The 21,584-nt window shown below is 32.8% G+C and overlaps 3 protein-coding genes across 5 annotated transcripts in view; all 3 read left to right on the top strand.

Moving 5' to 3' along the window:
- Window positions 1-20,996, top strand: part of LOC147402978 (histidine-containing phosphotransfer protein 1-like) — a 32,115-nt gene extending 11,119 nt beyond the window's left edge. The window contains exons 3-6 of the mRNA XM_086437538.1: window positions 13,665-13,733; window positions 14,018-14,089; window positions 20,794-20,866; window positions 20,955-20,996. Of these exons, the coding sequence (XP_086293664.1) occupies window positions 13,665-13,733; window positions 14,018-14,089; window positions 20,794-20,866; window positions 20,955-20,996 (256 nt within the window). The remainder of the gene's footprint in view (window positions 1-13,664; window positions 13,734-14,017; window positions 14,090-20,793; window positions 20,867-20,954) is intronic.
- On the top strand, window positions 1,746-4,430 carry LOC147402979 (histidine-containing phosphotransfer protein 1-like). Of its 3 annotated transcripts, none has more exons than XM_086438409.1 (7): window positions 1,746-1,776; window positions 2,099-2,207; window positions 2,337-2,461; window positions 2,752-2,820; window positions 3,845-3,901; window positions 4,013-4,085; window positions 4,178-4,430. In XM_086438409.1, the coding sequence occupies exons 2-7, from the start codon at window positions 2,148-2,150 to the stop codon at window positions 4,235-4,237; spliced, it is 444 nt and encodes a 147-aa protein (XP_086294535.1). In that variant the 5' UTR covers window positions 1,746-1,776; window positions 2,099-2,147; the 3' UTR covers window positions 4,238-4,430. The 3 variants fall into 3 exon arrangements, with proteins under 3 accessions (XP_086294535.1, XP_086294534.1, XP_086294533.1); XM_086438408.1 differs by lacking the exon at window positions 1,746-1,776 and adding an exon at window positions 1,866-1,998; XM_086438407.1 differs by lacking the exon at window positions 1,746-1,776 and having other exon boundaries at window positions 1,940-2,207.
- LOC147402980 (histidine-containing phosphotransfer protein 1-like) lies at window positions 7,261-10,022 on the top strand. Its single transcript, XM_086438406.1, has 7 exons — window positions 7,261-7,496; window positions 8,066-8,179; window positions 8,310-8,434; window positions 8,907-8,975; window positions 9,522-9,578; window positions 9,706-9,778; window positions 9,871-10,022. Exons 2-7 carry the CDS (start codon window positions 8,114-8,116, stop codon window positions 9,928-9,930), a joined length of 450 nt encoding a protein of 149 aa, XP_086294532.1. The 5' UTR covers window positions 7,261-7,496; window positions 8,066-8,113; the 3' UTR covers window positions 9,931-10,022.
- Window positions 20,997-21,584: the final 588 nt, after the last annotated feature.

The following is a 21,584-nucleotide window of genomic DNA, read 5'->3' on the forward strand; positions in this document are numbered from 1 at the left end:
GCTGAAGAATCCAATCTTGTGGGTTTATTTGTTAAAATTGCCTTGTTTTTATTATTTGATTTTTTTTAATTTTTAATAAATTGTAAATTGGATAAATCAAATGAATCAGGATTAGACACATTTGAAAAGAAAAAAAACTCAGCCCAATCTTATGTTTGGTTTTTATTTAAAAATTTTGAATCTTCCCCACCCACCAATAAATCTCGTCTTCGTCTAAGTAGGAAAATTTTCAGCATTTTGTTGGTTTATTGAAATGCCATGATCGACAATCACTTTTAATTCCATTGACAAGTACCGATCAATCATAAATAAACTAACAAGAAAAAAAAATGTGGCAAGAGATGAAAATTTTCCTGCTACAATGGGTGGAGAGGAGTGGGATTAAAAATTTTGAGGAAAAAAAAAATTGTAAAGGGACAAAATGTGGCAGTGAGGTCTCTCTATATGCAAATGCAGCTTAAAATGATTAATCAAACATGAATCAGGGGCTATTTGGCCACATCAATAAATGCCACATTGCAATGCGTTTAGACCCACCCGTGGCCACCTTACTGAGCGGGCCTTCGAATAAGTAACATTTCACCAAAGCCCCTGCAATAAAAATAAATAAATAGATAAATAAAACCTTTGGTTGATTTTTGATGTAGTACTCATAATAGAGGACTACACAGAAGTCCTGGAGCGGATTAATCAAAAGGACAGAAGAAAGGGTAAACATGTAGCCTAGAGTTTACTTGACTTCACATTGTTATTTTAGATATCAATCTTCTTAAAGCTTTCAACCTATCTATCCTCTAGAGTTTTCTCTCTTTCTCTACTCTCTTCTTAAAGTTTTTAGAAAAGACTTTTTCAAAAAAAACAAAAAACAAATCCCTTTTAAAATTATCACAAATTGGCCATTACATAAGTTACGAGAGTCCAACTCAAATTACCTTAAATCAATCTAAAAAAATACACTTGGATCAGGCCTAAAATGTTTTGATCATATTTTAAACATCATAATATTCTTATTTACTAATTTTGATAATTGGGTTGGGCCAGGCCCAAAGGAGTTCTCATGGGGAGAACCATGCTATAATGATATCTCAATAAGACACACGCCGCACATCGAACCAAGTTGGGCAGTTCGGTTCTAATAAAAAAAGATATCTTTTAGAACAATGATAGCTTTTTACTTGTGTATCCCGAAGAAAAAGATCTATGGTTCAGTGCCCTTGTCACGTCAACCGGATATGATTTACCGCGTGCATTCATCACGATTCTATCTTTTATTATAAATATGCTTGGTTAGTTATTTATTGGGATATAAGATCCTTAAGATCTAACCGTCTAAAATATAACGGTCCATGCGTTACCCAATAAACATTATATTGTTACCTTGTTCGTATCGCCCTCATTAAGGCATTGATATCTAGTCATTGAGGTATCTAGCCATTCTTTCTATTTATTCTCTTATTCCTAAGGTGGCTATACGCGAAGAGAAAGGTCAACATTGCAACCTTTACTGTTATTTTGTTTTTGTGGATTTTCCTAGGAACAAATTGCTTCTTTGTTATTTCGTGTTCTCCAGGCAAAGGAAAGGTTGCGTGGATTGTTTTGATTTTCGCTCTGCACAAAGGGCCACAAATCTGCTTGCACAATATTTTCTGATTATTGCAAAGGTGCGAAACTTCTTAAAGAAAGCAACTTAGTACATACCTCAAATCAAGATCAATCTAATTTTGCAATAGTTCAGAATATATCTACATCTCAATCTAAGAAATTCCTTAGCTCAAGGTATTACCACAATTAATAGCTTGCTTGTTTGATTTAAGTTGCACAATTTCTTTTTCTTTTTTTTATTAAACAACATTTTATGTTATAGATGGAGAATACACAACATTTTTTATTAAACAACATTTTTATTAAAAATGGCGACCATGGTACAAGGTCATGAGTTGAGCATGGATAATACTCCATCTTTCAATAATCATGAATTAGATGGAGAATGACGCTAAAGTACACAAAATTGATTTAAGTTGTCCGGTTTGAATTTTTATTGGTCGGGTCATAGGGTATTTGGTTTGTGTTCTGAACTTCTATTTATATTCCTTTGAAGGTTTTTGATTTAAGAAGCAAAGAGAGAGTCGAAAAAAGTGAGTATAAGCATGGACATCAAAGAATTGGAGAAAATGTTGCTTGATCATAAAGCTTCCTTGCTTAATGAGGTTAGATTCAGTAACAAAAAATATTTACAGTACATTGTCTTTTAGGTTCGTGTTATATAATGCTTTTATTGCTTTTTTGTTTGTTGGGATTGGTTTTGATTATTGGTTTTTGCTATTGGTGATGTGAAGGGATTTCTGAACGAACAATTCATTAAAATTCGACGAAACATAGGCAACCAAGATTCCATGTTTGAACTTCTTACACTCTTCTTTGTGGGGACTGCGAGAGAGCTTGATGAACTTGACATAGCTATGTGAGAATTAAATCTCTTTCAGTTTTTTAATTTATTTCTTCTCTTTTGGTGGTTCCTTTCTGGTTATGGTTTGATTTGGAAAATTATCTTTAAAGAAGATAATTATTTCTAATATTCTTTTTTGCGATTGATAAGTTTATTTTTAATGAGTTCAATATTTCAAATTTGGCGGGATTCAAATCCAAATCTCTAGTATCATCACCCAAAGAATTTACCAACTAAGCTAGCTAACACCTTCAATTATCTCTAATATTCTTGAATTTTTTTTTTTATTATTGTTCCTTCTCCAGAGCAAAAGATGGTATCGATGTCGTAAAGATAGCGACCCATGTCAACAAGATTGAGGATGCCAGCTGCAAGTAATTGACAGATTTTTTTTCCCTTTATTTTCATTTCGTTTCATAAGTTTTTTACTAGGTTGTTTTATCAAAATATGTGATGAAAATTGAAAATTTCCCCAAAATGTAATTCATTTTAATTTCAAAAATGATAAATTACCCTTTCGAAATTAAGACATTTTATTTAGAGTGAGGAAAAATGCATGAAGTTGAGTATATCCCTTTCGGAGCTTCCCTCAATGTAGCTTCTTAAGCTAGTTCTGTTTTTTAACTATAAACAGGAGTTCGAGTCTAGCATTTCAAGTCTTACTCGAGTAAATAGCTTTGAATTGAGCTTTTCTTTCTGAGTTACAAGCAGGAACTTCAAGTTAAACTTAAATTATCTATATAATAAAAGACAACAATAGGTCTCATCGTTGTTATAATTATGGGGGATAAACGTCTCATCCAACTACAATGACCCCACTTTATTGACTTCCTTATCTGTTTCAATTTTATTGTCTTTCCTCTCATCCTCTCCCTTCTCACTTCTCTTTCTCAATAATATCTCTCTAACTTCACTATTTTACGCCTTCAACCCTAAAGATTTTTTTTAATAATACTCCTCCAATTTATTATTTTTCATATTTTACCCCTTTAACCCCTAAAGATGATACTCGTGTGTAGACACAGATGAACTCTAGTTGTTTTATAAGGTGATTTTTTTTATTTTTTATTTTGAGAACAGTAATTTACCGTTTAAAGAATTAAAATGACTTTCTACTGTTCTGGGAATTTTTCAAATTTTTCACTACCTCCCTTTCTACTCTACAAGGCTCCTAGATAGAGTTTTTGTATTTTTATTTTTTGAAAAACTCACTGGTGTCCTTGGAATCCACATCATTCACATAATAAAAACTCCTAAAAGTCTGAAAATACATGAAACTTGAGGCTAGTTTAAGTATGATATTATTAATATTTAAAAAAAAAAAAAAAGATATATGGAAGAAATTGGTTCTTGACATGTTTCTGTTTGATTGGTAAATGGGATTTATTTGCATAACAGCTTCGGTACACAAAGACTTACTAATGTCTGCAGAGCCTTTCGACAGAACCTTGAAGAGTGAGTTCTGATCCTAACTCTGTCTTATTTTTCCTGACTTACATAAATCTGAAAATTTTGAAATGAAACCATGAAAAATCTGGTTTTTCTAAATATCATATATATGGTTAGGTGTCTAAAATGTGTGATTCAATTAAAAGATGAGTACAAGCTTATGAAGGAGAAGCTTGAAAGCCTAGTCTCGGTGAGTAGATCAAGTTATTACTGAAACCCAACTATGCAAATAAATCTGTTTTTCTCTATAATAACTCTTATTGTTCTCCTTATTGATTGTAGCTGGAGAAACAGATTAAGCAGACTGTTGCAGCTGGTGGGTCAACTCCAAAGAATGAATAGAAGTCGTAGTTGTGGTGGTAAAAGACGATCTAATAAAGTCTAAAATAAGCGAGTGAAATAGAGAATATAATGAGATCAGAGGAAACAAAAGTTCTTAATTATAAGTTCTATAGCTAATAGCTTGTGTTACTTTAAAAATTATCGAAATGTTAAGAAATAATATGAATTAGTCATAATAGCTCTTTTGCCATCATTCTCAATTTCAAATTAAGTCCTTTATCTCTTAAATTGTGGAATTAAGCTCAGCATTAACACATGTAGATCAAGCACTCGATCCGATGTACATGGAAGAGTGAAGCCCACTGAAAACATGGGTTGGGCCAGTTAACTTGGCAGATTGATTGATTCAATTTCATTAATCAATAAACGGTCTTAGCTGCAAAACGATCTGAATCGATTCCATGTGTAATGTTTAATGGTTGGTTTTTTTATTGTTTGGCATGGATCAATCTAATTGGTTATCATATATGATCACAAAGAGGTTTATGTCAGTTGGGATTTGATCGAAATCTTTCTGACTATATGTGTAGCAAAGAGACAATCAACTAAATAGAGAAAATGCAATTACCAAGCCAAACTACGAAATGATCAAGCAAAGAAATCTAAGAGGTAATTAATCAAACACATAGAAGACAAATCACATAACACCAAGATTTTACTTGAAAAACACCTCCCAGTCTTAGAAGGAAAAATCACGTGTAAACTCCGAACAATCTTCACTATTCAAAAATAATGGTACAAAGGTTTTATTCTCAAACTCTTGTCCAAAGCCAAAGCTTGAGATAATACAAGAAATTGAGGAAATACTAGAGTTACCTTTTGCTAGCTTCAACAACAAAGAAATCTCATCACAAAGCAACTTCCAAAGAAATCTCGGTGCCAACGGAAATTGAACCCATTTCTGTGGTATCACTGATATTTCATTTGCACGTAAAATCTATATGTTTTTTTTGTATGATTGCATCTTGTGTTTGATTTTTTCAATTTATTTTCTTGTTTCCATTGCACCTGTTTTCTTTACAAAATGTAAGAACAAATCATGAATAAAATAAGAAGATTAATCAAATATCTGAATAAGGGGCTATTTGGGCACACCAATAAATGCCACATTGCAATGCTTTTATGCCCAACTGACCCATTAGGCCTACCCGTGGCCACCTTCCTGAACAGGCCTGCCGATAAGTAACATTGCACCTCAACACCCAGAATAAAAATAAAAAATAAATTGCTCATCTTGTTGATTTTAGATGTGCAGGTCCACAAGGTGTGGGCCAAACATTTTTGGGTCAATGAACTTAAAAATGTTTGACCCAAAAATGTGCCACCTATTAGGTATTTTTTTTTTTTTTAGTTAGAGAAAGAGTGTGTCACCTACTATGCAATTGATGCAGAAATCATAGCAGAGGAGTACGCAGCGGATTGATCAAAAGGACGTATGAAATGGTAAACATGTACCTACTTTCAGAGGTCATAACTTTGCAATCGTAGCTCAGATTATTATATATCTAATTGGAAGAGTGTTCTTCACCCTACATCAGTAATTGAAAAAGTGTTCTTTGTTATTATTATATATCTGATTCTTCGATATACTTTTGAAAATCAAAAAACTAATTGGAAGAGTGTACTTCACCCTGCATAGTAATTTTCCATTTACTATGCAAATTGAGGTAGGAAGTGTTTCCTTGTTAATGAGGTTAGAGTGGAGGGGCTGTCATTGAATCAGATTTTTAGTCTCCTTCATCACTAGATTTTGAAAGTCAGCTCCATATAACCATTTACACAAATTTACTGGAAAAAAAAAAAATAGGTATTTTATTGGTAATATCTACCACGTGTAACACCAATTATGGTATCTAATCCAGTTGCCGGTGCATTTTTTGTTGGATATTTTACTAAAATTTAGTATATATATTTTTTTATAATGAAGTATTCTCTTTGTATCTTTTCTAATAAAAAAGTACAAAGAGTACTTGATATAGAGAGGTTGAAAGGGATATGTCATTTGAGGAATCATCTTTCTTAAATTTTTATTTTGAGTCTTTTAATATGTTTAATTTAATTCCACGTTATTGGGAGAGTGGAGTGTTATATGTTGTGCTTACGAATATTTTAGTGAAGTACTCACTTGATAATTTGATCAAGTATCTTTTGGGTATTTCACAAAACACATCTTATGCTACACATTCAAGATATTGTTTGATAATAGCAATGAAAAACCAACTCTAACAATAGTAGCATGCAAATGAAGAATAGATAAACAATCATACAAAGAAATAGTAAAAACCACAACCCACAAGATGAAAATTTACGTAATTTACCCAAAAGTTATGTCTATAGAGGTATAAGTGTTGGAGTTCGATTTTCTAAAGAAAAAATAATAGGAAAAATCAATACAAGGAATCACATCAATCACTTGACTTTACCTTTTTCTTGTAAATCTTAATCTTCACAAAACTCTCAACCTATCCTCTAGAATTTTCTATCTTTCTATATTCTCTTTTTATGGTTATAGAGAAGACTTTTCAAAAGGGAAAATAAAAACCTTTTAGAAGTATCACAAATTGACCATTTATATAAGTTACAAGTCCAACCCAAACTACCTTTGACCGGTCCAAAAACAAACACACTTGGATTGAATCAAAAATTTCCGAACTATATCTTCAACTTCTTATTGATTAGTTTTGGCTATTGGCTTGGGCTTGGGCCGCAAGAGATACTCAAAGTTTTCTCCTAATGAGAAGAACCATGCTCTAATGAAGACTCAATAAGACACAAACACGCGCACATCAAGCCAACTTAGGCAGCTTGGTTCTAATAAAAACACATATATTTTATTATAAATGCTTGGTTATTTATTTATTGGGATATAAGATCTTTCATATCTAACCGTCGAAAATATAACGGTCCATGCGTTACCCAATATAAACTTTATATTGTTACCTTATTTGTATTGTCGTCCTCATTAAGTCATTGAGGTATCTAGCCGTTCTTTCTATAAATTCTATTCTTCCTAAAGAGTCTATATACAGGAGAAAAAGGTCTTCTCTTACAACATTGCAACCTTTACTGACATTTTATTTTCGTCGATTTTCCTAGGAACTAATTGCTTCTTTGTTATTTCTTTCTCTGGGCAAAGGAAAGGTTGTGTTGACTGTTTTGATTCTGGCTTTGTGTGAAGAGCAAACAACTAAAGATTAAAATCGAGCTATTATATCTTGGGGACAGCAGCATCTCAGATCAAGAGATTCGCTAGCTCTAGGTATTACCCACAATTGATAAGTTGCTTGTCCATTTTTTTATTTTTTATTTTATTTTTTTTATAACCGGGTATCCCTGTAGACAACGGACCGAGCCTGTATTTGGACTTTGCCCAATCCATAGACTATGATCTTGTCCAAGGACTAGTTCTAATGCATGTGCAACGCTCGCACATCACACACACCAGGTAAGTGAGGGTGTGCCCTCACAAGTGACCCCTGAGGAATTAATGCTCATATTGGGTATCGAACTCATGACCTACGGGCATTAACTGCTAATCGGTCCAAAATTGCCATTAAGCCAACCCCTCAAAGTTAATAACATTTTATGTTATAGAACATGTAAAAATGGCCATGGCACAAGGTCATGAGTTGAGCACGGATAATACTCTATCTTTCAATAACCATGAATTAGATAGAGTATGACACTTAAATACACAAAACTGATTTTAATCAGGTGAGTCTTTAATAATACGGCCGAGTTTTCAAAAAAATTGTCCAGTTCGATTTTTTATCAGTCGAGTCATAGGGGATTTGGTTTGTGTTCTGAACTATATATATTCCTTTGAAGGTTTTGATCGAAGAAGTAAAGAGAGAGAGAGTTAAGAAGAAAGTGAGAATGAGCACGGAAATCAAGGAATTGCAAAAAATGTTGGTTGATCTTAAAGCTTCCCTTCTTAGTGAGGTTAGGTTCAATAACAAAAAATATTTATGGTACATTGTTTTTTTGGGTTTGTGTGTTATATAATGTTTTTATTTTATTTTGTTTCTTTGGATTGGTTTTGATTATTGGTTTTTGCTATTGTGATGTGAAGGGATTTCTCAATAATCGATTCATTGAAACTCAACAAAACATAGGCAATCAAGATTCCATGTTTGAACTTCTCACACTCTTCTTGGAAGACACCGCGAGAGTTCTCGATGAACTTCATGTAGCTATGTGAGGATTAAATTTCTTTTGGTTTTTTAATTTATTTCTTCTCTTTTCGGGGTTCTTTTCTAGTTATGGTTTGATTTTGAAGATTATCTTAAAGAAGATAATTATCTCAAGAATAATGATGAATGCACACGATAAATCATTCGATGTCTATACACGGCTGATGTGGCAAAGGCACAGAAGCGCAGATCTTTTTCCTTATGTATCCTAAAGAAAAAGATCTACGATTTTGCGGCCTTGCCAAGTTAATCGCGTACAGACCGTGTATGATTTATCGCGTGCATTCATCACAACTCTTATATCTAATATTCTTTTTTTTCGACTGGTAAGCATGTCTTTAGTGAGTTCAGTAACTTGATTTTGGCCGAATTTGAACCCAGGCCTCTAATATCATCACCTAAAGACTTACGAACTAAGCTAGCTGCACCTGCAATTATCTCTATCATTCTTGAGTTCTTCTTTTTTATTTCTACAGAGTAGACGATGGCGTCCATGTCGAAGAGGTCGCTGCCCATTTCCTCAAGATTGAGGAATCCAGTTTGACGTAATTTACACATTTTTTTCCCTTAATTTTCATTTTTTTTCATCAGTTTTTTACAAGGCTGTTTTACCCAAATATGTGATGAGAATTGCAAAATTCCTCAAAATGTAGACCATTATTCATTTTAATTTCAAAAACGGTAAATTACCCTTCCGGAATTAAAACATTTTAGTTAAAGTGAAGAAAAAAATTATTGTTTTATAAAGTGGAATTTTTTTTAAAATGTTTAGTGAATTCGGAATGGGGAAAATATTTATTATTATATAAAATTGAAACTAGTTTCCTACTTTACCTAAAATTTTAATTCTGATAACCGTAATTTACCCTTTTCAGACTTAAAATGCTTAGTCTAATGTTTTTTTTTTTTTTTTTTAAATTTTCTCAACCTTTCTGGGATTTCCCCTTTTTATTATACAAGACACCTAAATATCTTACTAGAGTTTTTTTTTTTTTTTGTATGATATTAATAAAAAAAATAAGATAAAATGGCAGAAATTGGTTCTTGTTATGTTTCTATTTGATGAGAAATGGGATTTATTTGCATAACAGCTTCGGTGCACAAAGACTTACCAATGTTTGCACTGCCTTTCGACATAACCTTGAAGTGTGAGTTTTGATCCAACCTCTGGCTTATTTTCCTTGAGTTACATAAATAAGAAGAAAAAAAAAACTTAAACATTGGAATGAAACCATGAAAAATCTCGTCTTTCTGAATATAAAATGTATGGCTTAGGTGCCTGAAATGTCTGAATCAAGTAAAAGAGGAGTACAACCTAGTGAAGGAGAAACTTGAACGTCTAGTCTCGGTGAGTAGATCAAGTTATTACTGAAACCCAACTATGTAAATAAATCTGTTTTTCTCTATAATAACTCTTATTGTTCTCTTTATTGATTGTAGCTGGAGAATCAGATTAGGCAGATTGTTGAAGCTGGTGGGTCAGCTCCAAAAGATGGGTAGAAGTCGTAGTTGTGGTGGTAGAAGGCAATCTAATAAAGTTTAAAATAAGCTAGTGAGATGCAGAATATGTAATGAGATCAGAGGAAATGAAAGTTGTTATTTTTTCTATAATTAATAGTTTCTGTTATTTTAAAATTTATCTAAATGTTGAGTTGGTATGGTATATTTAAAGAAATAATATTTCTAGCTCTTTTACCACCATTTTGAATTTCAAATTTATCTCTTAATAATTTGTAGGATTAATTAGTTATTTGGTGTTAAGGTGATCTATTAAAGTTTATAATAAATGGGTAAAACAATAGTGATGAGATGAGGAAATAAAAGCCTTCAATGGTGTGTCGGATTGAGTGAAATGAAGAGATAAGAAATTCATTAAAAATAATATTTCTCTCCACCCTATCTAGTTTAACAGTAAAAAATAAACATAAGTTTGGAAAGAAAAAAAATGGTAGAGTTATAATTTTAAATATTATTTCATTTGTGAACCTTTTTTTTTTCTCTCTATTTCTTCCGATTTGGATAGAAAAATTAGTCCATTTTTCTCTCCATGTATCTTAAATTGTTTGATTAAACTCAAATCAACACCACGGAAACATCAAGCACTCGATCAATGTTCACGAGGAGTGCAGCCGACTGAAAACATGGGTTGGATTTTATTTACCTCCAAAATTGGTAAATAAATAGTTCACTTGTTTGGACCTTTTAAATTGTCTTATTTATTAATTTAATTTAACAGAGGCGATGATTATTGATTTTATTTGCAAATGTTCGAATTATCCAAATCAAGTTCTCCTTATTTATCATCTATTGTAAATGTTTGATTGATCTCTATCTATCAAAATATCAAGAGCCTCAATCAAAAGGAAATGAAGAAGAGAAAAAAAATTAAATAAAAATGAATCAACTAAGATGAAACCAATTTAAGTACAAAGCTACCAAGGCAATTAAAGGCTACAGGAGAACCCATATCCAAACATACAGCACAGACTTAAAGCATATTATCATGAATACTTGAACCAGGGCTTTAAAAACAGGACCGAACCAAGTACAACTGGTTTCTGTGAATGCTACTCTTTTAACTAACGCAAATGAAAATAATTGAGAACTTCTATTGGCACCCCAACTTTTACTTATTACACTCCAAGTAAACTTGAAAAATAAAATTAATAGTGTGAGAATGCATTCTATCACTGTAAGAAAGAATGTTAGGTCCAGATATTTTCTTCTGTTTTTAATGGAGAGATATTAAAGAACGAAGAGCACAAGAACAACATCAATAGGTCAAAGTAGACAATCGTTGATGACGTCAACTTGTTCTTTTTTATTGGTCAATGTCAATATTGGCAATTTGTGGCCTTTTCATCTTGTCCAAGCATTAGGAAGGATGTGAAAATGTTAATTCCTATTTTAAATGGCATGTGTATATTTTTTGTTGGGGTGTAATAAGTAAAAGTTGGAGTGCCAATAGAATCTCTCTTTAATAATTGCTTGTTAAGATTTGAGGTTAATCATTTTAGGCCTAAAAATGGTATGCATGACAAAAATAATAAAAAAATATGACTAAGAGTGCTGATTTTTTAACTTAACCCGACAAGAGAACTCAAAAACTCATCAACATGGCATGGGCAAAGAATTGTAGATTTTGTCCCTTGGGATACACAACCTAATTGACCAACCTGCCATCTGCAGTGTTGTATCTTGAGAGTACAGTTGTGTATCCCAAGCGAAAGAATCTACGATTCTTTACACATGATATGTCGGTGAGTTTTTAAGTTTGACTATTAGGTTGAGTTCAAAAATCAGTCTATGACTAATGCTGAAGTGACTTCAAGATTGTACTTCACATCGCACATCCTAATGTTAAAGTATGTAGGAACCATAGATATTTTTCATATGATCTGTACACACTTTCATGTTAGGGTATACAATATGAGATACAATCTTGAGGTCACTCCAACACAACTCATAAAATATAGTTTGAAATGACTTTAAAACTTGGAGAATCCTTCTTCGAAATTAGGCAAATTGGAATTGATTCACCCAGTATCATTGGATTCCTTTAACATTGTGTTGGCGTGGCAACATACACAGAAGCTTAGATTTTTTTTCCCTAGGGATACAAGGAAGAAAACAAGTATTCTTTGCCCAGTGATGATCCAATGGCATAATGCCATGTATCCACAAATCAGGGTGAAATCCAAGCACTTAAACCCCCCCCCCCCCCCCCAAGAAATTCACTTTCACCTAAATATCCCAATTTACATAGGGGTTCCCCCCAAACATATGATTGATCTAAAAAGAAATATAAGTTTCTCTAGGTCAGTACATTTTTCTTAAGGGACAATTTGGGTTTTCTCAGTAATAGATTTTATTGAGAATCTATAACATAAGTACGTGTTGGGATTTAATACTGCACAAATCTGAATGATAATTTTTGTCTTTTCTCTTCGCCATTTCCAAGGAAGGAACAGATCCTCTGTGGATTTTATTTTATTTTTTCCACGTAGTTCTATATAATTATTATAAATGGTTGAGGGTGTGCCACATCACCAAAATAGTTACATCTGATCGCTTAAATTCAAGAGCTCAACTACCATCCATTTTTAAACACTTCATCAGACCAATTTGTTTTTCCTTTTTTTTTTTCAATATGATTTTCGTTGGACTGTAGAATAAGAGTTACACAAAAGTACATGACAGAGGGGTCATAGAGGTTAGAGGATCCATTCCATTTAATGGATACCCCCTCCAATTTAATTTATTATCTTTCTTCTTTTACCTATTTTTAATAAAATAATACTGAAGTGACCTCAAGATTATACCTCACATTGCACATGCTTGACATGAAAGTGTATATGAATCATAGATGCTTTTCATTAAGATACGAGTGAAAAAGATCTATGGTTCCCACACACTTTCCCGTCAGAGATGTGCGATGTGAGATCCAATCTTAAGGTCATTCAAGCACGACTTTTTTCAATAATGCCCTCCAACTTTATTCTCTTTTTTTTTTTTAATAATATCCCTACAATTTTATTATATTTTCTCTTTTACCCCTTATCCCTAGGTGTCATAAGACTCATAACATGAATATTATGTGATATTTCATTTGCAATTGATCTTTTAAGTCATAAAGCATGTAGAAATGGCCATCACAGAAGATCGTGAGTTAAGCATGTTTAGATATTCCTTAATCTTGGTTTGGTTTTTGAACTTCTATCTATACTTATATCTCTTTCAAGAAGGGGAGAGGAATTTAAGAAGAAAGTGATCTTAATTCCTAACCATTGATATTGAAGAATTGCAAAGAATGTTTGTTGATCATAAAGCCTCCATGTTTAGTGAGGTTAGTTTCGAAAACCAAAAAAAATTATGGTACATTGTCTTTTGGATTTACTACTTTATTGAATATCTAATTTTATAGCTTTTTTGTTTGTTGGATTGGTTTCCTATTGATGGTGTGAGAAGGGAATTTTTTATCATGATCGCTTCAACCGGCTCCAACTACTACAATTAGAAGACTGCCACCACCAGAAGTTACACATTCTAGTTGTGGCAGTATTCTTTCAAGATACCCCGAGACGTCTCAATGATTTGGACATGGTTCTGTGAGTGTTTAAGCTCTTCCTTTTTCTTTTTTCTGATTCTTTTTGAGTTATGGTTTTATTTTGGTGATTAACTTTAAGGGGAAATAATTATTTTAATGCTATTGGGTTCCTTCTTTTCTTCTATAGAGTACAAGATAGTGTCGATTTCATAACGGTCGATACCCATGTTCACATGATCAAGGATTGCAGCACCAGGTATTTTATAGATTTTTTTCCTTCTAATTTTTTATTATATTTGATTCCAAAATTAATTAGCACCTGTTTGAATCCTGGTTTTCTATTAGAAGTTTAAGATCACTCAATGCTATTCGGATACCATAATTCACCTATAAAAAGCTTTTTAAGTGATCTTTAAAAAATCTGAAATATGAGGCTAATCTAGATATCGAAGATTAATCAAAATATAATTAAGATAAAAATGAATAAACTGGTTCTTGTCGATGGGTAATTAATTAAAATTGGATTTATTCTCATAACAGCTTAGGTGCACAGAAAGTTACAAATGTATGCATTACCTTTCTCAAGTTCTGTGAAGAAAGTAATCTTGAAGAGTGAGTTTGGATCCTAACTCTATATCATTTATTTCCCGCTACACATAATTAATCTATTAATTAGGATAAAAACTATGACATATCTAGTTTTTCTGATTAAATAATAAAAACTGTTAGGTGCCGAAGAGGTCTACAGCAATTAAAAGATGAATACACCCATGCAAAGAACAAACTTGAACATCTATTCTCGGTCGGTATATTAAACTATGTACTGCAACCCAACTATGCAAATAAATCCATTTATTTCTCTATCAAAACTCACTCTTATTTTTCTTTTCAGCTAGAGCAACAGATTGTGGAAGCTGGTGGATCACTTCCAACAGAGTGAATAGTATTAGAGAAATAAGAAATAGTGTGGTTTGAGGAAATAAAATTTTTTATAGGTTTCATTGTTAATTATGTATGTTACTTTAAGAGTTATTATAATCGTTGAGCTTGTATGAGATACATAAAATATATATAATATATATATATATATAATATATATATATATATATATGGGAAATGTTCAGCACCCTAAGTTTTACCACACACTTTAACAAACGTTTTTTGTCCTACATGGGTTAGAAGTTTTGGAATGGGCTGATTTTTGGTGAGGATGATCTCTATGATTAGAAGATCATCCTCTCCAAAAATCAGCCCATTCCGAAATGTTTAGCCCCATGTTTACACGTTGAAAAATCGTGGACCGTCCATTTTTTGTAAACCATTTTTGATGGGGTTAGAAGTTTTGGAATGAGCTGATTTTTGGTGAGGATGATCTCCTCACCATAGAGATCATCCTCACCAAAAATCAGCCCATTCCAAAACTTGTAACCCATGTAGGACAAAACGCGTTTGTTAAAGTGTGTGGTAAAACTTAGGGTGCCGAACGGGACCCTATATATATATATATAGGGTCCCGTTCAGCACCCTAAGTTTTACCACACACTTTAACAAACGTGTTTTGTCCTACATGGGTTAGAAGTTTTGGAATGGGCTGATTTTTGGTGAGGATGATCTCTATGGTGAGGAGATCATCCTCACCAAAAATCAGCTCATTCCAAAACTTCTAACCCCATCAAAAATGGTTTACAAAAAATGGACGGTCCACGATTTTTCAACGTGTAAACATGGGGCTAAACATTTCAGAATGGGCTGATTTTTGAGGAGGATGATCTTCTAATCATAGAGATCATCCTCACCAAAAATCAGCCCATTCCAAAACTTCTAACCCATGTAGGACAAAAAACGTTTGTTAAAGTGTGTGGTAAAACTTAGGGTGCTGAACATTTCCCATATATATATATATATATATATGGGAACGGTTCAGCAGCCCTAAAGTTTGCCAAGTTGGTGCCAAACATTTTTCAAACTATGGGTTAGAAGCTTTGGAATGAGTTGATTTTTTGTGAGGATGATCTCTATGATGAGGAGATCATCATCACCAAAAATCAGCCTATTCCAAAACTTCCAACCCCATCAAAAGTGATTTACAAAAATTGGACGGTCCACGATTCTTCAACTTGTAAACTAGGGTTAGAAGTTTCAAAATGAGCTGATTTTTGTGAGGATGATCTCTTCACCGTAGAGATCATCCTCATAAAAAATCAGCTTATTTCAAAACTTCTAACCCCATCAATAGTGATTTACAAAAAATGTTTGGCACCAAACTTGGCAAACTTTAGGGCTGCCGAACCGCTCCCTATATATATATATATATATATATATATATATATATATATATATATATATATATATGGGTCCTATCCGTGGCCAACAGTTTGGCAAACACTTTTTCAAAACATGGGTTAAAGATCTTGGAATGGGCTGATTTTTGGTGAGGATGATCTCTACGGTGAGGAGATCATCCTCACCAAAAATCAGCTCATTCCAAAACTTCTAGCCCCATTTTACAAGTTGAAAAATCGTGAACCGTCCATTTTTTGTAAATCATTTTTGATGAGGTTAGAAGTTTTGGAATGGGCTGATTTTTGGTGATGATGATCTCCTCACCATAGAGATCATCCTCACCAAAAATCAGCCCATTCCAAGACCTCTAACCCATGTTTTGAAAAATGTGTTTGCCAAAATGTTTGCCAAACTGTTGGCCATTGAACGCTACTATATATATATATATATATATATATATATATATGAACTTGAGTATTTTTAGTGGTGGAGTCTAAATCTAATCCAAGTTTGTTGATCAATCTTGATAAGATTAGTAGTTTCAAAATGGGTTGAATTTTTATGAGGATGATCTCCTCGCCATACAGATCAACCTTAAAAAAAATCAGCCCATTAGCGAACTTCTTTACAGGACAAACATTGTCACCAACAAATATAATATATTAAGTTGGCCTAAATTTATGTATCATGTGGCATGTAAAGCATGGCAGGAATTGAGTATCTAAAACAACTTCTTAGGGTGTTCAAATTTATGGTTAGTTTGATGTCAATGGGCCCTTTAGCCTATGACTGGCCCAAATAAATTTAGTCGGTGCACTGATCTGTGGGCCAGAATCATAGGCCCTTTTCTTGGATGGGCTTGGACTACGTTGCAAGGTTCCATCATTAACACTGGCCTATTTATGACCCGGCACAAACCAAACTGACTAACTGTTTATTGGTTGGTACAAAAGATCATTGGGTCAGACTTTAGAGCTTTTATCATGCTTCATGAACATGCCTACAGTTAAGAAACATTGAACTTCAATCAGTAAATGATTCAATTCTAATAGCATGAATTACACCTATTGGATCGATACTGGGTATTCATGTCCACCAAGGATCGGGCCAAACATTCATGGGTCATTGGCCCAAAAATAGTCCATGTTGTACAATTTAATTTGTACTTGTTCGAGGCATGATGTCTTTGCAGTGCTGATGCATCCACCAAGCAGTCTAGGAGGCTCGAGTCTCAACTACTTCCAGGCTTCGTCCGCTTTCAAAGGGAATCCTTTCAAGGGTTTATATAGAAAAGCTTCTGGGCTACAAAATTAATTCCAAAAGATTTGAATATTACTTTAGTTTCTGACAATGTTGAATACGAAAACCTTCCAACATCAAATTAAATCAATAAATGTAGACAATTTTTTCAAAGATCATTTCAAAATTTTATTTATGTGGCAAGATTTGAGTTCTAGGAGACTACTTTCTATATATATATATATAAAAATCATGGATGCACGCGGTCTTGGTACGCAGCTGCCGTGGCAAGGACACAGAACCATAGATTGTTTTCATGATCTGGATTCAACAACTGCAAAATGATATCGTCACTCAACTTGTGGCAATGTTCTTTGAACAGTCTGAGAAGAAGAAATAGATATTAATAATAAATAATAATAATAAAAAGATAAAATGGCAGAAATTGGTTCTTGTTATGTTTCTATTTGATGGGTAAACGTGATTTAGTTGCATAACAGATTGGATACACAAAGACTTACAAATGTTTGCACTGTCTTTGGACGTAACCTTGAAGAGTGAGTTTTGATCCTACCTCTGTCTTATTTTCCCTGAGTTAAATAAATATGAAAAAAAAAATTGGAATGAAAAATCTCGTCTTTCTGAATATAAAATGTATGGTTAGGTGTCTGAAAAATCTGGATCAATTAAAAGATGAGTACAACCTAGTGAGTGAGAAGCTTGAACATCTAGTCTCGGTGAGGAGATCAAGTTATTACTGAAACCTAACTATGTAAATAAATCTGTTTTTCTCTATAATAACTCTTATTGTTCTCTTTATTGATTGTAGATGGAGCCTGGAGAAACAGATTAAAGTTTAAAATAAGCGAGTGAGATGGAGAATATGTAATGAGATGAGAGGAAATAAAAGTTGTTATTGGTTCTATAATTAATAGTTTCTGTTATTTTAAAATTTACCTAAATGTTGAGTTGGTATGGTATATTTAAAGAAATAATATGAGTTATATCTCTTTTACCACCATTTTGAATTTCAAATTTATCTCTTAATAATTTGTAGGATTAATTAGTTATGTGGTGTTAAGGTGATCTATTAAAGTTTATAATAAATGGGTGAAATAAAAATGATGAGATGAGTCAATAAAAGCTTTTTAAAGGTTTGTAGTTGTTAGAGTGCGCGGTTACTTCAAAATTATCATAATGGGTTTTAAAATCAGGAGCAAACCAATTGTCCGAACCCGACTAGGTACAACTGGATTTTGTTATGAAATTCGTTCGGTTTAGTGAACTGCTGGGTTTTTTTTTTGGGGGGGTTGGAAAATGCTGGAATGACACAGGGTATGTACTGCAATTCTCACAAATCTGACGTGAGATGTGCACATAACCATAGATGTGTTTTCTTACAATACGAGTAAAAATCATCTACGGTTATGTATGCATCTCCACGTCAGAATTGTGAGAATCATAGTAAATTCTGTTACACATTAATCAAAGCAAATGAAAATAATTGAGAACTTCCATTGGCACCCCAACTTTTATTTATTAGGGTCGAAGTGAATTTGGAGGAAAAAAATGTTGAGGAAAAACTTAGAGTACTTGACTCTAAATGCACAAATATTGGATATAAACAAGTAAACAATTTACTTGTACTATACCCTCAATAAAGATATCACTCACAAATTGAAGAAGAAAATAACACTTTATTAAGAAAAACACACTTTTACAAACACTCACACTTTTTACAACCTCTCAAGACCTCTTACTCACAACTTATTTCTCACAACTTGTTTCTAACTACTTGATTACAAAATGAGAGGACTCACTCCTATTTATACTAGTGGCACCTCCTTAACTAATGGTTAGGATTGTGCCAACACATTCTTAATCTAGTGGTTACAATTTTGTCATCTAGAACTTTTTAAAAATATCTATTAGTCTAGAGTTTTCTACCAAAATATCTTTAATTCTAGAATCTTCTATTTTTCTCTTATCTAAAGACATCTAGAGTTTTCTTTAGGAAGATTCTAGAAATTGGGCTATAAATAACTATTGGGCTTGGACAATAAATGTGGGCTTTTCCAATTTGGGCTGGTGTTGAATTTTAACAAAAAATTCATAGTATGAGAATACCATTCTCTCACCATATAAAAGAATGTTAGGTCTAGATATGTTCTTCTCTCTAATGGAGAGATATTGAAAAACAAAGAGCACAAGAACAACATCAAGAGGTTGTAGGAGACTATCATCGTTTATGTTAATTTGTTCTTTTTTATTAGATATTGCTGATATTAGCAATTTGTAGCCTTTTTATCTTAAGCAAGCATTACGAAGAAAATTTTGATGTGGAAATGTTAATTCCTAATGTAAATGGTGCATGTGAATTTTTTGTTGGGGGTGTAATAACTAAAAGTTGGGGTGCTAATAGTTTTTATTTTATTTTTTTCTCTTCTCTATTTTTTTTTCAATAATACCCCTACAACTTTATTGTCTTTCCTCTTTAAACCCGTTAACTAAAAAGTAGATGACTGTGCTCTAGGCACGGGCAAACTCTAATAATATAATATAATATTATGAAAAAAAATTTAACACAAAAAAAGTCAATCCGTTTGACACCCTAAACCAATTGCTGTGAAATGGTAAAAAAAAATTGAGTGCCATAAGACCTATATGTAACATGAATATTGTCTGATATTTCATTTGCATGATATCTTTTAAGTCATAAAACATGTAGAAATGGCCATCACATAAGATCATGAGTTGAGCATGTTTAGACTATCCTCTACCTTGGTTTGGTTTTTGAACTTCTATATATATAGATATGTATATCTTTCAAGGAGGGGGAAGAAATTTAAGAAGAAAGGTGATCTTAATCATGAATATTGAAGAATTGCAGAGAAATTTGGCTGATCATAAAGCTTCAATGTTTAGTGAGGTAAGGTTCAAAAACCAAAAATATTTACATTGTCTTTTGGGTTTATTATATATGTTATAGAATATTTGATCTGATAGGTTTTTTTATTGGTTTGTTGTTGGCGATGGGAAAAGGGAATTTTTGATCATGATGAGTTCACCAAGATTCACCGAACACAACATGACAGCTACCCAGAGTTCCACATTCTAATTATGACAATATTCTCTGAACATATAGCAACACTTGTCGATGAATTGGACGTAGTTGTGTGAGTCTAATTTACTCTCCTCATTTTCTTTTTTCTGATTCTTTTAAGGGGAAATAATTGTTGAAATGCTATTGGGTTCCTTCTTTTCTTCTACAGAGGGCAAGATGGTGTGGATTTCAGGACGGCCGATGCTCTTACTTTCAGGATCAAGGATTCCAGCTCCAGGTAATTTAAGATTTCTTTTTCCTCTAATTTTTTCTATTGTATATGTATGATTCCAAAATTTAACACCTAGTTTGAATTTTCGGTTTATCTATTAGGAATTTAGGATCAATAACTGCTTTCCTTGGATCCCAACATTCACTTATATATATAAAAAAAAAACTTTCACAATCTTTGTAAAAATCTGCTTACCTAGATATCAGAGACTAATCAAAACTTAAATTAAAAAAATGAATAAATTTGTTCTTGTTGATGGGTAAATTGGATTCTATTCTCGTAGCAGCTTAGGTGCACAGAAAGTTACAAATGCATGCATGGACTTTGTCAAGGTCTGTGAAGAACGTAACCTTGAAGAGTGAGTTTGGATCCTAAATCTATATCGTATATTTCCCATTATGCATAATTAAAACTATGAAATATCTGGTTTTTTTCTAATGAAAAATTGCAAATGGGTAGGTGTCAAAGATGTCTGCAGCAATTAAAAGATGAATACACCGTTATGAAGAACAAGCTTGAACAGCTATTCTTGGTCAGTATATTAAACTATTTACTGCAACCCAATCATGCAAATAAATCCATTTTTTTATTATTATCAAAACTCTTATTTTTCATTGTAGCTAGAGAAACAGATTATGGCAGCTGGTGGATCAATCTACTAAGGTTTAAAATAAGTGAGAGAAATAAGAAAGATTGTGACAGCTAGTGGATCAATCTACTAACGTTTAAAATAAGTGAGAGAAATAAGAAATAGTGAGGTATAAGGAAATAAAAGCTTTTGTTGATAATAATGTGTTACTTGGAAGGTTAGTATAATTGTTGAGCTTGTATGAGATATATAAAGAAATAATATGAACTTTTTTAAGTATTTTTATTAGTAGTATTGTAGACCACTCCTGATACAATTGCAAGTTTTGTGAGGATGAAGGAGATCGATAATCACAAAAAAATTAGCCCATTGGGGAACTTCTAAACCTAAATTTATCTATCATGTGGCATATAAAGTATATGAGGAGTTGAATATCTATAATAACTTCTTCAAATTTATGATTAGTTTAATGTCAATGCGCCCATCCAGCCAATAACTTCCCCAAATAAATATAGTCGGAGCAATGATCGGTGGGCCGGAATCATAGGCCCTTATCTTGGCTGGGCTTGGACTGCTTTGCAAGGCTCCATTAACACTAGCCTATTTATGACCCGGCCCAATTACTGTAATTTTTTAACAAAATATCATGCTTCCCGATCGC

The sequence above is a fragment of the Akebia trifoliata genome, chromosome 4 (genome assembly GCF_017979445.1).
Source record: "Akebia trifoliata isolate Shusen 1 chromosome 4, ASM1797944v1, whole genome shotgun sequence".
NCBI classification, from domain to species: Eukaryota; Viridiplantae; Streptophyta; class Magnoliopsida; order Ranunculales; family Lardizabalaceae; genus Akebia; species Akebia trifoliata.

What these genes read in the sequence shown, in the direction of transcription:
- LOC147402979 (XM_086438409.1), top strand. Translation starts at nt 2,148, where the DNA reads ATGGACATCAAAGAATTGGAGAAAATGTTGCTTGATCATAAAGCTTCC. An exon ending in AAGCTTCCTTGCTTAATGAG is followed by an intron (nt 2,208 to 2,336) that starts GTTAGATTCAGT and finishes GGTGATGTGAAG; the next exon opens with GGATTTCTGAACGAACAATT. An exon ending in TTTCGACAGAACCTTGAAGA is followed by an intron (nt 3,902 to 4,012) that starts GTGAGTTCTGAT and finishes ATATATGGTTAG; the next exon opens with GTGTCTAAAATGTGTGATTC.
- LOC147402980 (XM_086438406.1), top strand. Translation starts at nt 8,114, where the DNA reads ATGAGCACGGAAATCAAGGAATTGCAAAAAATGTTGGTTGATCTTAAA. An exon ending in GATGAACTTCATGTAGCTAT is followed by an intron (nt 8,435 to 8,906) that starts GTGAGGATTAAA and finishes TTATTTCTACAG; the next exon opens with AGTAGACGATGGCGTCCATG. An exon ending in ATTGAGGAATCCAGTTTGAC is followed by an intron (nt 8,976 to 9,521) that starts GTAATTTACACA and finishes TTTGCATAACAG; the next exon opens with CTTCGGTGCACAAAGACTTA.